The sequence below is a fragment of the Ictalurus furcatus genome, chromosome 11 (assembly GCF_023375685.1).
Source record: "Ictalurus furcatus strain D&B chromosome 11, Billie_1.0, whole genome shotgun sequence".
Taxonomy (NCBI): Eukaryota; Metazoa; Chordata; class Actinopteri; order Siluriformes; family Ictaluridae; genus Ictalurus; species Ictalurus furcatus.
The window spans coordinates 17871741-17887765 of NC_071265.1; the positions used below are offsets into that span (position 1 = coordinate 17871741).

Sequence of the window (16025 nt, forward strand, 5' to 3'; positions counted from 1 at the left end):
TATAAATGGATAAAAGTTAATAGTTTTTCTCTCACCATTAGCATGTTTATGTGACAAGATTCAGCAGTGTAATAACTGACCAGTAACTGAAGGGAAGTAGATCCCAACCAAGAGTGTGAAAAAAGTGGTGATGTCAGATAGCACATAGGCTTTAGTGTTGGTGGGCAGAGCGTCTGGCTCCTCCACAGAAGGAAGGGTCTTTTCCAGAAAAACACCCTTTTCCATGTAATTCCCAAACAAGTTCTCTGAGAGAGTAAGTAGAAAAAAAAGAAAAGATAAAATAGATTGAAAGTGTTAGTAATGATGAGAAAAATGTATAGTATATACAAAGACAGAATTAGAAGACAGAAGGATAAATAGATACAGGACATTTTTATATATAGTTTAGTTTATAGTGCCTATTAATAAAGTTAATATACTTGAACAAAACCACAAGGAAAATTAGCTTCTTTTTTTAAAAAACAGAAATATCATGATGTGATATTCTTCTGTGGAAAAAGTAAGTACACCCTTGGCCTCAGAAGCTAGTATTACTTCTTGTAGGCATTTTGCATAATTATCCACCAGTCTTTGACATTCGCTTGATGGAAGTTTTGACCACTTTTCCATGCAATATTCTTTCAGTTGCAAGATGTTTGAGGGTTTTCTTGTATGTACCACCCGTTTCAAATTCCCACACAACATTTCAATGTGATTCAAATCTGGGCTTTAACTAGGCCATTCCATAACCTTCCATTTCCTCTTCTTGAGCCATTCCTTGGATTTGCTAGTGTGCTTAGGATCATTATCCTGTTTAAAGGTCCACATTCAGAATTCTGCAGAATTCATTGTTGAATCAATGAATGCAAGCTGTACAATCCCTGAGGCAGCAAAGCAACCCTAAACTATAACATTTCCACCAGCATGCTTCACAGTGGGTATGAGGTGCTTCTACTGAAAAGCTGTCTTTGGTCTGCGCCAAACATGTCTGCTGTTACTATCACCAAACAACTCTATCTTTAATTCGTCTGTCCAGAGCACATTATTCCAAAAGGCCTGGTCTTTGCCTATATGCTCATTGGCAAACTGTAGTCTTGCTCAAATGTTCTATTCAGACAGCAAAGGCTTTTTCCTGGCAAGTGTCCCATGGAGGTTAAATTTGTACAACCTCTTTCTGATTGTAGAAGCATGCACTTTGACACCAACAGTGGCAAGACGTTTTAGCAGATCATGTGATACATTTTTGGGGTTCTTGGCGACTTCTTTTTGCATCAGGTGGTCTGCTCTTGGCCGGGATGGCCAGTCCTTGATAAATTGGCAGTCATTTGAAATCTGCATCACTTATTTTATTTTCCTTACAGTGGAATGATGTATTTCAAAGAATTTGGAGGTCTTTTTAAATCCCTTTTTTTTCTGAAGGCCCTATAGAACTCTTTGAATCTTGGCATGATGACACCACACACCTCAGAAGTAAAGGGAACACCAGACACTAGATATGAGAGGGGTATAAATAAGACAGGTTCCACCTGCACTCCCTAAGCAGGTTCTAATCACTGGCACCCAATCTTGAACACCTGATTATAATTTTATGGATTTGAAGGTGTGATAAATATAGGGGTGTACTTACTTTTTCCATGTGATTGATCTGTTGTTTTTTTTCTTTGTTAATATACATTGTGAAAATTACTACAAAATGACTATTTTATTTGTGGGGTGTATCAACTTTATTAATGGGCACTGTTTCAAAGAGGATCAAATGTTTGCTTGTCCAAATATGTCAAAAAAGCTAACAATTTCTATGGGATATACTTTTTTTTCTCACATAACTGTATGACTTAATCTGTGTGCATACATGTATACCTCTCAGAGTACCACTAGTGATGCCGGGAATGCCCTGTATCTCTGTCACATTGTTGTTGGCGAAGTAGCTGTCACAGGTGGCATTAAGGAACTCTGAGTCACAGAAAAGACTCCAGAGTTTGGTAGTGACTGTAATATTGTCTTTCTCAATCACTTTAGCACACACATCAAAGCCTTTCCACACAAGAGTCCGGTTCCCTAGAATGCACACCCTGGATGAGATTCAGATAGAAAAATTATTATGACACTGTAGTGAGGTAATTTATATATTCATGAAGGCTATGAGAATTGACTGTTAAGACAGTAAACTAGTGCTGGTAAGAGAATTGCCTAGAGGTGGACACTGTGTTTATGTGAAAATTGAAACTGCAGAGAGAGTTAAATTTTTTACTGGACACATATGAAATGAGGTTGCTATAGCAAAATGCTGTCTGGGAGCTAGATCCCAGTTGTATGCAAACTGGGAAGTCTAATACCTTTATAACATTGTATATGGATATTTTCACCATTTTACTTTTTCAGAAAGTCAAAAACGGAAAACTAGAAAAGCAGCAGGGTCCAGGTACTTACGGGAGCACAGGTGGTTCAAAGGCAGTCTTGATGACTCCGGCATACACTGCCAGGATGGAGCAAATAACGCAGGCCAGGAAAACCAGCGCCAGTTTATTGACATACTTCACACCCACAAACACCACCACGGCCATAAAGGTCAGCACCAAGGTGCCATACACTCGCATGTTATTCAACATGGCCGCCTCTGCTTCTGGCCCCTCCAAATCCTCCATCTTAAAGATGGCTGCCTGCGGCACAATGTAGATCTGAAACCATGAGCGAAAGAGAGCGTCAGAGAGACAGTGGATATAAGAAAATGGTATGACCCAAAAATAAATGAAAAAGTAACAATGTAACATCAAAAGTAAACACAATCAATATACAGTATCTCACAAAAATGAGTATACCCCTCACATTTTTGTAAATATTTGATTATATCTTTTCATGTGACAACACTGAAGAAATGACACATTGCTACAATGTAAAGTAGTGAGTGTACTGCTTGTGTAACAGTGTAAATTTGCTGTCCCCTCAAAATAACTCAACACACAGCCATTAATGTCTAAACCGCTGGCAACAAAAGTGAGTACACCCCTAAGTGAAAATGTCCAAATTGGGCCCAAAGTGTCAATATTTTGTGTGGCCACCATTATTTTCCAGCACTGCCATAACCCTCTTGGGCATGGAGTTCACCAGAGCTTCACAGGTTGCAACTGGAGTCCAGTGCGGTGGACGTAAGTACAGAGAGCCCTTACTGGACACAGCAGGTGCATCCTCTCTTGTTCCGGTGTGAGGAACGGAAGAGGGCAGAAAGCCTGCAACACCACAGGCTGGGCAGCTGATGTAGGCACTTTAGGAATATAATCCGGCCTAGGATACAGGAAGGCCTTGGGTAATCCAGGGGCAAAGTCATGGCAGGAAGGGGCAACAGAGAGAGATTGTAGATCTCCTACTCGCTTGAGATAGAGCGACGCCGAGGCTAATGGAGGCTGACGCCACGGTTCACAGGTGCCGTATATATATCACGCGATGCACTTAATTGCCATGTCACCTGATCACGGCAGGCCTATAAATAGGCATGATTTTACACAAGTTTCAGATGTTGGTCGCGCGCAAGGGCGCTCCCCATAGAGTTATGCTAAACGCAATGTCTTGTTCCCTTCTCAGGGAACAGGGTTACATGCGTAACCCAGACGTTTTCCTTGGCCGACCCATTCGGTGTCTGTTGCTATTGGCTATGCCCAATGCTTGTGCAATGCTTCTGATTTAATTGCCTCAGCTTCAAAATGGCTTGCTTTTCTCCCGTAGACAGCTCTCTGGTCTTCATGTTGGCTTATCCTTTTAACAAGTGCAGTCTTCACAGGTGAAACTGAAGGCTAAAACCAAAAGTAGCTGTTCAGAGCTATTTGTTGTTTAAACAACAGGACACGCCTGGGTAACAAGAAACACCTCTTAGTTACATGTTCCAATATTTTTACTTACCTAGAGATTGGGTGGTCTGATACAAAATGTACAATGTTCTATGTTGTTTAACACATCTACATATAAACACCAGGATATAAAAGCTGAAATGAAATACTCTGTTCTTATATTCATCTTTTGATCTCAAACCCAAATGTCTTTAGTCTGCAGCAAAAAAAAACCTGAATTGGCCTTGCCGTTCCAATAGTTTCAGAGGGGACTGCAGATACATAAACGTTAGATCTATATAATATAAACCAGTTCAGTGGCAATCTTAATCCATTAAGATTTTCCAGACAGTTGAGCATAATGTGATAGTCTATCAAAAGCATTCAGATGATCTAGCAGGACAGAAATACTGATAATTCCTCTGTCAGCAGCTATATAAAGATTAACACCCTGAGCAGTGCTTTAAAACTAGACTGAAATTGTCACATTCTCTGACTGCTTGCTCAGAAAGCGGAGATTGAAAATGGACTGGAAATTAGTTATGTTTTCCGGATCCTGCTTCTTTAAAATTGGAGTCACAGCAGCCACTTTTAGCACAGTTGGCACAGATCCATCAGATCAGATGAAGAACACACTTGGGATTTGTCATGGGGTTGGATGGGTTTGTTCTTAATTTAAAAGATGGCTTCGGAATGACCAACTTCTACTCAGTTTTGTGTCATTGGTGATAATCGAACCAAATGAGCATGGAATTAAACAGGCCGGATTTTATGGCCTCCTAATTCTTCTGGCAGTAAGCCTTTAATATTGCACAGTTGGTTAAACTCATTAATTCTTTAAGCATCAGAACTTTGATGGAAATGAATTACTGGAAAAGGAATATGCTTTTATGATTTAATGAGTGATTTAACACACACACACACACACACACACACACACACACACACACACACATGCCTTGACAGCTAGTTGTCATGGTGACCTATTCATAATATCAGATCTCCAGGGTTGCAATTCAAATACAATCTTGAAGCGGTCCTCAACTCTTTTAAATAGCATTTTGTGTCTTTTTTATTCTACAGCAGGATAAAACTGTTATACAAGTCAGGCTGCCATGGACCCTGTCTCCCTCTTCCACAGAATTAATTTAGAAGCTGAATATACACCAGTGGTTTCTATGGGGATGTGGGGAACATGTGTGTGTGTGTGTGTGTGTGTGTGTGTGTGTGTGTGTGTGTGTGTGTGTGTGTGTTTGTGTTTGTGTGTAATCCATAACCACAGTGCAGCTGAAAAAAATGACCTGACATTCCAATTGCATTTCCATTCACTAAAGCAGAATCCACATAATTAATCTTTCATAAAAAGAATGAAATAAGGAGAGAGAGAAAGAGAGAGAGAGAGAGAGAGAGAGAGAGAGAGAGAGATGGCAATGAATATGTGCAAAGATGAAACTGAGCAGTGTATAGAATGGAATGTAGTACATGGCAAATTTTCAGTAAGGATGAGAAATAAACAATGAGAGAATGAGGGACGGCTGGATGAAAATGCAGAGAGGAGAGTAGGATTGCAAAACTGTACAACAAAGAAGACAGCAAGAGGACAAAAAAGGTGAAAGTATACAAAGAATCTTGCGCTAGTAAAAGAGTAGTGAATGAACAGAGGACACAAAACCTACAGTGGTAATATCTTACCAGTAAGATCTCAATACACCCCAGAATGTACATGGCTCCTGCATATGTGGTCCCCAAGTAGAAACAGATCCCCACAGCGCCACCAAACTCAGGGCCAAGGGAACGAGAGATCATGTAGTAGGAGCCTCCAGCTGTTAAAATACTAGTAGTCAGTTGCAATTCACACTACAAGTCAATAAAATACTACAATGGACCCTCAGAGATTGAGGAAACACCCCAATTACAACTTTAATTCCTATTAGTGACAATGACACAATCAGAAAAGCCGGCAATTTCAGTAATTTGCCCTTACTCTTGCTCTTCTCCAATCAGGAGGTGAGGCAGAGGTTGTTATTAGAATATAGGGCTTAATTATAGGATAATGGACACGTAAATATAGCTCTGGGGACACTGCATTCTGGACATTGTACTTTCACCAGCACTACTGTTTCAGAGACAGTGACATAGTAAATGCAGATTTATGGGTAAAGAACAGGGTGTCTCTTACCTGGTACTACTCCATTGGTGGCAATGGCACTCATTGAAATTGCAGTTAACATGGTCTGGGGGAAGAAAGAAATTAATTTGGTTATAAAATATTAGATATGCCTACCCTGTTGCTGCAATCAATAACCATTTCATCAGGTAAATCTACCATATCGATGCAGTTAATACTGTAGGTGTACCGTTTGTGTTGCAATGCACAGTTTAATGATACTATAATGATAAATGAGCCTTTATTGGTCACATATACATTACAGAGAGTGAAATTCTTTTCCTCGCATACCTCAGCATGTTAGGAAGTTGGGGTCAGAGAGCAGGGTCAGCCATGGTACAGCACCCCTGGAGCAGAGAGGGTTAAGGGCCTTGCTCAAGGGCCCAACAGTGGTAGCTTAGCTGTGCTGGGGCTTGAACCTCCAATCAGTAACCCAGAGCCTTAACCGCTAAACCACCACTGGGGGTTTATCGACCCCCCCGCCCACACACACACCTCCTCTATCAGTGGAAAGGGACCACCACTTATATGAGTCTATGATGATCACCTTAACCCCATCCCCTCCTCACCCCCACCCCCCATGATTAACCTACTGTTCTCTTTCATAGGCACATGCTTGTACTCATAGAGTTAGAGACTAAAACACATCTTTTTGTATGCACAGCATGTATTAATTGACTCCTAGCACAGGGGCTCTCAAACATTTTGTAGTCAGGGACCCCTTTACATGGTCCTGAAGTGACTACCAAGATTTGTGTCATTATGCAAGGTTGTTACTGAGATACAGCCTCACTTCCTGTTTGGTGGCTTCGCTGTCAGATTTGTTGGCACATTACAGGTAAACCGTTCGGAATATCAAAATTCTTTTGATAATTTTTATCCAGGTCTGAAGATTATGTTTGCCAAATTTGGTGATGATTGGACAAAATGCGTAGGAAGAGTAACAAAAAAAAAACCCAACAGTTTTTGACAGAATCTAAGATGGCAGAAAATCTAATTAGGTGGAAATTGACATCATAGGCTGTGCTGAACTCATCTCGACCTAGCCTTTTAAATTTTGGACACATGGTTCAGTACAAATGCACTTCCAAATTTGGTTCAAATTTGCCCTGATGGTGGTGCTTGAGCATTGGCAGTACTTGGCCCAAATTTTATCAGAATATTCGTTAGACCCTCCCCAATTAGTCTGCCAAATTTCACAACTTTTTACCAGGCGGTTCTATAGGCTGTCATATACAACCTAGCCAGTAGAAGAAGAAGCAGAAGAATAATATGAGAAAAGGTAGAAAAACAATAGGGTGCCTATGTACCTTCTGTGCTTGGCCCTCTAATAATAATAATAATAATAATAATAATAATAATAAAAATAATAATAATATATGATGAAATCATTTTGAGTGAAAATCTAAAAACAAACTGACAAAGAGTAAAATAATAATGTATAAGCATAGAAGAAATCAGATTTGAATATTAAAAAATACAAATACTACAATTGTATTATTTGAAAACAGAAGAGGGATCAAGACAGCTGAATGTAGAATATCTTCAACTTTTCCATAGTCTTTCATTATGAGAATGAACGCATGGATGGAGGGTTTGTGAGCTGCCGCTTGTTTGTCTCTCTGTATGTGTCTGCTGTGCCTAAGTTCATGTGTGTGTTGTGTGAAGTGATAAGAGGTCGGTGTGTTAGATTGTAATCAGGCTTAATGAGCAAACTCTCTCTAATCATTAAAATGCTAGGCCACTTTAACACTATTACACCTTCTATACTTAATAAACACTCTCAAGCACACTGTAATACACATACCACTACACATAATATCACTGCATTAACCCATATGGTAATTACACAACAAATATAGCCTGTGATTGGCTGAGTAATTTGGGTTTTTAGCAGCTACAAGCTAAAAGCTGCCAATCATGCCACCTGTCTCTGTTTGAGAGTCAGTAATATTTTAGCAGGCACATTGGCTTGTGAAAAGACTCATACACTTGTTTACTGTAGTTATGTATGATTTTCTCTCTTTTTAAAAAAAATTAAAATCTTATTTGCAACTTATTGCTGTGGTTCATGCATGTGCAGCTCTTCATTCCTGCACTGTGCTGGTGTACTAGGCAATTCCACAACAAAATATCTGCATATGAATAGAGTAAGAGAAAGGGTACGAAATACATGGCTGATGTTGTGAAACACACCCGAGAGTATAAATGGAGATAACACAATAGGGCTTTTTATGGAGACAGACACAGAATTTGTAAGGCATGCATCTAATTTTCTAAAAAAAAACCCAACAAAACCCCCCTCCAAAAAACCACCAGCAACAATTACGGTAGCTTGTGTTTGCAGTGTCTGCTAAGTAGTCTCTTTAAGGTATGTGTTGCTTGGCTGTTACTTAGCAACAGAGCATGAGGCACATTTATTCCAATATGAATGCATGTTTACACAATCATATGACAAAACTGCAACCAAAATCAATATTACTGTGCCAAGGCAAAGGGTGCAGAGACAATTTTTGCTTTTTAATTGGAAAGAACAAGTGTCTAGACACATAAAACAAGAAATGGCCTACCTAAAGAGGAAGCAGACACTGAGTGTCTATCAGCAATTAAATATAAAGTAGATCATATCGCCACAGGACATAATGTTAAAGTCTTCATACATTTAGGTGACATATATACAACAGTCACCGCAAGAAGCACAAATACACTGGCATCATTTTTGCACTTTCATGTTCTTTCTGTTTATCCTAGTACTAAGTATGTTTTTGGTACACTGGTCTCCAATGATTGTTTGTGCTATTAATAATGTTTTAAGATGACCCAGCATGCCGATTCTGGCTGAATTCTGTTTCACTTCGTCTATAAAAGGATCAGTGGCCTCGCTGCCTTTCTGTTGCTATGAGAGACATGCGACAGTGAGAGCACACCTCAGCTGCCTGCCCGTGTGCTTTCCACATGGCACAAACAGGATCTGGCATCGTCTAACACACAGACTTACCCAGCACACATACCGTATGTGCACGGCATGTGTACACACAAGTACAGGACGAGGAAACACAAGTCTGGGGTGGTGATGGCAAAAAATAAAGAGTAGACACTAAAAGAGTATAAGAGAAGGTTGGTGTGTGTATGTGTGTTGGGGGGTTGAGAGATACTGGCATACAACCATTTTCTACAGACCTAAAACAGACATTATTGTATCTGGCCACACTGTGCTCCTCCAGGTAGCAGGCCATTTTGTAAATGCTTTGAATGCCTTGAACAGCAGGCATTGGGCATCTGGGGGGAAAAAAGAGTCTCAAAAACACAGTCAGACTCTTAAACAGCCTCTTAAAGCCTGTCAAAACACACACCCCAGGTGTCAGACTTAAGAGGGAAAAATCCATAAACACTGACCATGACCAAATGCAATTGTACAAAAGTTTTTTCTTGAATTCATTTTCTCTATTTCAGATGTTGTTGCCTTACTTCATATAATAGTCATATCTATTTAAATACATACTTGTTTTAAATAGATTGAGGTTGAATTTTATTATTGGAACAAAGTGTTAGCATTATAAAATGTAGCTCTTAACTGATTGACCAGTTTTCTTCTTATCTTATTGCCTACAACATGCAAGACGTGCAAGACGTGTAATAGTCCATGACTTCAGGGTAGTTACCCAGGGTAACTTCCAACCAACTAAAGACTTCTCTCACATTGGATAATGTTAATGTTCATGAGTCCACCATCAGGAGAACACTGAACAACAGTGGTGTGTATGGCAGGGTTGCAAAGACAACGTCACTGCTCTCCAAAAAGAACATTTCCTGCCTATCTGCAGTTTGCTAAAGATCATGTGGACAAGCCAGAAGGCTACTGAAAAAAATTTTTTGTGAAAAGAGGAGACGAAAATAGAATTTTCTGGTTTAAATCAGAAGGGTTATATTTGGAGAAAGGAAAACACTGCATTCCAGCACAAGAACCTTTTCCCATCTGTGAAACATGGTAGTGGTAGTGTCATGGTTTGGGCCTGCTTTGCTGCATCTGGGCCAGGATGAGTTGCCATCATTGATGGAACAATGAATTCTGAATTATACCAGCAAATTCAAAAGGAAAATGTCAGGACATCTGTCCATAAACTGAATCTCAAGAGAAAGTGCGTAATGCAGAAAGGCAATGTTTTTGAATGGCCAATTCAAAGTCCAGACCTTAATTCAATAGAAATGTTGTGGAAGGACCTGAAGCAAGCAGTTCATGTGAGGAAACCCACCAACACCACAGAGTTGAAGCTGTTCTGTACTGAGGAATGGGCTAAAATTCCTCCAAGAAGGTTTTTCTACTTTACCACAGAGGAAAAACATAAACTATATGTTTTAAATCAGTAGTTCAAAAATAAACAGGTGTTTAAAATAATCACCAGATAACATACAGTTTCCACATTTTTTTATGACTTGGAGTATATTCTTGAATTTTGGCACCCCTAAATATGACATCCCTTTCTTATAATGTTTTTTTTTTTTTTTTTTTTTAAACCTTTGAACAACAGCACATATTGTTTAAAATTTTGTCAAGCATGAACTACACAAAATAAAAGTAATAAAATCAAATATAAAAGGTCTCAGAGTGGCTACTTCTACCCGTATCCATAAGCCTGCTAGCAAAGGCCCTTTTAACATTTTTGCTCTGACCCATCAGTCTATTCTATGTTCAGCTGCATGCTATATATTTGAGGCCAGTGGAGATGTTTTTTTTTTTTTTTTTTTTTTGAGAGTGTAGACTTGCTGAAAAATGTTCAAATATGTCCTAAGTTCAAATTCCATAAATCTTGAACTCCATATACTGTATGTGTTGTTTAGAATTACACAAGAATTTTGTGATTTTAGTATTATGTCCCTCTAAGTCAGGTGTTGGTAACCTATGGCTCGCGAGCCATATATGGTTCTTTCAGCGGTTGCCTATGGCTCAACGGCTGGAGGAAAATAAATAAAAACGAATCATGAATCACAAAAGCTAGTGTGCCAATTCAATTAAAACTACATATTACGTATTTCTTTTCAGAAAGTACCAGTTGAGATTCGGTTCAGTCATCAAGGCAGACCCGTCCCCTTCGGATGATGCTGTCGCCGTACTCCAGATGGCGGTTGCTCGTCTAGGGCTGGACGAGCTGACTGCCCAACCAGCTCAGTCCAATGTCTTTTTAGACATCTCTCAGCCGGAGCTTCCTTTGCTCTGTCACCGTGCAAAGATTTCGTGGCAGAGTTCTCATGGGGCCTAATGCACCTAAGCGGCCATTGAAGACTGCTCGTACACTGGTGTCTATGGCTGACGCAGATTCTATTGGAGTGGGCTCCAGAAATTGAGCAATCTGTTGCAGTCTTAGTGGTGTCATGCCCCAATGCCCAATGTGGTCACACAGACTGACTCCTGAAGAAAGCATACAACTCTGCTGTCTACATGACCCTTGCAGAGAATACAGTCTTTTAATTGCTCCTTGCTACTGCCAATACATTGGCGTCAGCAAAGGTTGATCCCTTAGTATCTTGGTTTCTGCAGATGGCACTCCTGACCATCGGCCATGTGACTCGAGAGCTTGGTACGCTTGCCGCAACACTCCTGGCAGCGCGCCTCCAAGAGTGGATTGCTCTGGTGAAACTGTCTGAAAACTGTAAAAGGACTCTGTGGGACCTTCCTATCATTCCCGGGCACCTCTTTGGGCCTAACGTTACGGAGCTGCTGGAAAAGCAGGTGAAATTATCTAAGGCTACTCACCAGCTGACACAGGTGCAGTGCAATACTGCCTTCAAAGTGCCACCACAAGCTCGCTGTCGTTATATGACACAAGATCATCGCTTCCACCAGCATCATACTCTACAACCTCAGAGCTCACAGGGGCACTGGGGAACAAGGGATCCTAGAGGTTTCCAACCTCCTCATCGGCAGCAGCCAGGGGGTCTACGCCATTTTCCATTTTTGAATGTTACACACAGCCGACGTTCTTCGGTCTGTCATGATGTGGGATTTGTTTATGAGTGTCAACATGAAGGATGCACACATTCCGATCACACCTCAACACAGAAAGTTCCTATGTTTCAGTTTAAAAATCCAAGCTTACCAGTTCAAGGTCCTTCCATTCGGTCTGTCCCTGGCCCCTCGTGTCTTCACAAGGTGCATGAGTGCAGCTGTTGTGTCCATGCATTGACAATGAAATTGCTGAGAGTTCTTAATGGTGGGTGTACACTAGGGGTCATTCTTTCTCGCCAGGAGGTGGTCACGACCACGGCTTCCCTTGTTGGGTGAGGTGTGTGCGGCCGTTGGTCTCCAGATCAGTCCTCGGACCACATCAAGCTCCTGGAGTTACGAGCGGTTTTCTTAGCCCATCAGGGTGGCACAATGTCGCTCAAGTCCTTGCGTCTCACTCACAGAATTCTCACCTGGTCTCTTCCCCGACTAGCATCCCTGAGGGTGGTGCACCTCCCTGGGTCCAAAAACCAGGTAGCAGATGCTCTCTCAAGGGACCTTCTGCATTCAGGAGAATGGAGGCTTCACCCGGAAGTGGTGCAGATCATATGACATCAGTTTGGCGAAGCAGAAGTGGATCTTTTTGTATCACGAGCTACCACTCACTGTCAGTTGTGGTTCATGAGAATGGAGATGTCCAGCCCAGTGGGACTGAATGCACAAATGGCCGACATGCCTACTTTCTGCATTCCCTCCTATTCCATTGTTGTGGGAGACTCTACACAGGATCTCCCAGTGCAACCACAGGGTGCTACGGGGATGGCCAGCCAGACCTTGGTTTCCCATACTTCTCAGACTGTTGGTGGGCAGACCATGGCAGCTTCTGTTCCGGAAGGATCTGTTGTCACAGATGGACGGCAGGGTCTGGCACCCAGATCCAGCCTGGCTGCAGCTCTAGATTTGGCCTCTGGGTCCAACTGTCTTCTAGCTAAATGTGAACCTGATGTTGTTCATACTGTCATTAGCACTAGAACTGCATCCACACATCAGCTCTATGCTGCACATCGGGATATTTTCTCTTCATGGTGCAGGGATCGCAAGTTAGATCCTCCATGCTGTGAGATTCCAGGAGTGTTGAGTCTTTTGGATGCAGGCAGAGCTGCTTTCACATTGAAAGTATATGTCGCGGCCATTTCTGCATATCATGTATCTGTTGATGGCTCTTCCCTTGGTTCCCATACCTTGGTGAGCAGTTTTTTGAAAGGTGCGAGGTGCTTAAGTGTGGGATTTACCGCTTGTGCTTTCTATATTTGCCAACATTCGAGTACTAGCAGTCTTCTGATCTTAAGTGGTTGCCTCTGAAGACTGCCTTTCTATTAGCCATTGCTTCCACTGTTAGTGTTAGTGAGTTACACGCATTGACGGTTAGTGAATTATGCATGCGTTGGTTGCCAGAGGATTCTGGTGTGGTGCTTTGGCCAAATCTGTCTTTTCTTTCTAAGGTGCTGTTTCCTCAATTTGCAAATCAGTCCATTAATCTGGCTGCATTTCAAGGCTCGTCTGAAGCAACCGGGTTTAGGGATTTCCTCTTGTGTTCTGTGCGGGCCCTAAGGTGTTACATGGACACTACTGTCAGTCTGAGGCAAACTGATCAAGACTTTGTCTGCTATGGTGGTGTGCAGAAAGGAAGTGCTGTGTCATAGCAAAGACTGTTGAACTGGATTGTGGAAGTGATCACTCTGGCATACCAAACAGCTCAAAGGCCCCTGCAAGAAGGTATCTCCTGCCACACTGCTAAGGCTGTATCTACATCTTGGGCTGCCTTTAGGGGAGTCTTCATGGCAAAGATCTGTACGGCTGCCACCTGGGCTTCTCCTTGTACCTTTGCACACTTCTATTAGGTCAGTGTGGCTGCCACACATGCTGTGAGTTCAGCGGTTCTTCATGGGAAACCTTGACGGTCTTTTTTTGCTGAGTGGCATTCCTCATGACTATGTTGGTAGGAGTCATCCATTAGTGCTTAAGCACTGGTTCTGACAGTCAGGAGGAATGAAACAGAATGATAGTTACAGAGGTAACCGTGGTTCTGTGAATTCCAGATGACCACCAGAGTTCCTTGTCACTCAGAACACGCGAGAAAGGCGTACCGAGGCTGAATGCTGAACTAATGTGGTTATTATCCTCGAAGCTAAGCCTATGTCACCACGTGACTTTGTTGGTATATTCTCTTGACCTATTTAGCTACCACTGCGATGATGCATTATTGCTTAAGCACTGCCTCTGGCAGTCATCCAGCATTCACAAAACCACAGTTATCTCTGTAACTAGCATTTTTGATGCAACTCAGGAGGGATGACATCACATAGAAGCATGAGTACAACACATCCTGATTGTCTTTAAACAGAAAACAGGCCCCATGTATTGCAGGGTTAAAAAAAGAAAAGAAAAAAAATCAAACAATTGCTTCAAAGGTTGAAATGATATCTCCTGTTTGAGAACCGACAGTTCCTCTGCTTAATATGGCTCATTTGACTAAAAATTCTCCTCAAATTACACTAATATCAGCTGTGCTCAGGCACCCCATTGTTGGTGTCTGACAGGTATTCAGCCCAGTCCTTGAAGAACTGGAGCTGCGTCTCAGTGGCTGCCAAGTGAGCACTGGTGGGATGTCAGTGGAGGAGGAGAACACCCAAATAGCTCCTTTTATCTTTTTCATTTCAAACCAGAGAAAATGGTTCATCAGTGCTACTGCATATTTGAAGAGGATAATATGAAATATAAGAGATGAGATTTCTCTGAAACTTTTTTTTATACTTTGGTGAAAATAAAGAAAATATAACGTGGAAATAAAAATACAGCTGATTTCTATTAAATTTAATGAGAACTACTGGAACCTTTATGATTCACGAATCTTCAGTAACCACTTTCTTAATCTCAGGAACATTGGGTGCAAGGTGGGAGAATTCACCATTCACACAAATTCACACACTCATTCACATCGATGTGCAGTTTAGTGTAGCCAATTTGCCTACCTGAAAGTTTTGTACAGTGGAAGGACATCAGCAAACCTGGAGGAAGCCGATTAGAACACGGAGAACATGCAAAACGCCACACAGACAGTAACCCAGGCTCAGGATCAAACCAATGGCTATCGAGCTGTGAGGTGGCAATGCTACCCGCTGTGCCACCATGCGTCCCAACATTTATTATGCTTGAGAAAAACATGAACAGTGATATTATACAGTCAGGTCCATAAATATTTGGACATTGACAAAGTTAGAGTTAAGGCTGGGCAGAGCAACGCCAGAGAAGAAAATCAGAGTCTGGTGATGTCTGCTGGTTCCAGACATTAGACAAAAAGATTAAAAATGACAATTTCATTTATGATTATGGTAGTATCCAAGTACCTTTGGCCTCCAAAAAAGGGGTGGGGGTGTTACTTAAAGCTAAAAGTCTGCACTTTGAGCTCATATTCATTATTTAATTTCCATTCCAATATACTGTTATAGAGAGGTAAAATAATAATATCATAATAATATCAATGACTAAATATTGATGGAACTGACTGTATATCCATCCACCCATCCATCCATCCATTTTCCATACCACTTATCCTACACAGGGTCATGGGAAGCCTGGAGCCTATCCCAGGGAACTCGGAGCACCCTGGACAAAGTGCCAACCCATGGCAGGGCACAATCACACACACATTCACACACCCATTCAAGACACTACAGACAATTGGAAAATGCCGATCAGCCTAAAACGAATTTCTCTGAACTGGGGGAGGGATCCGGCGGGCCAAGAGGAAACCCCCGAAACACAGGGAGAACATGAAAACTACCCCACAGGGTGGAGTTAGGAATTGAATCCCCAACTCTGGAGGTGCGAGGAAAACTTGCTAATCATTAAGCCACCATGCCCCCCCCCCCTATATATTTTAATGGAAATCTTTGACATTTTAACATATTGGTTCTGAATTCACCTCTTACAGATAAAAGTAATGAGAATCCAGGGTTGAAAAATTTATGCAGTAGAACTTTTTACACCTTACATTCATGTGGATGCAAAAAATTCAAATTGTGAAAACTTAGGTCATGGAGATTTCCGGGTAAAA

General features: G+C 41.4%; 1 protein-coding gene across 1 annotated transcript in view; it reads right to left on the bottom strand.

The window, feature by feature from the left end:
* The window catches only part of slc12a5a (solute carrier family 12 member 5a), a 110817-nt gene that overhangs the window by 20823 nt on the left and 73969 nt on the right, over positions 1-16025 (bottom strand). Inside the window, exons 5-9 of the mRNA XM_053637086.1 lie at positions 5980-6034; positions 5493-5623; positions 2410-2657; positions 1840-2051; positions 81-245 (exon numbers count right to left, since the gene is read on the bottom strand). Of these exons, the coding sequence (XP_053493061.1) occupies positions 81-245; positions 1840-2051; positions 2410-2657; positions 5493-5623; positions 5980-6034 (811 nt within the window). The remainder of the gene's footprint in view (positions 1-80; positions 246-1839; positions 2052-2409; positions 2658-5492; positions 5624-5979; positions 6035-16025) is intronic.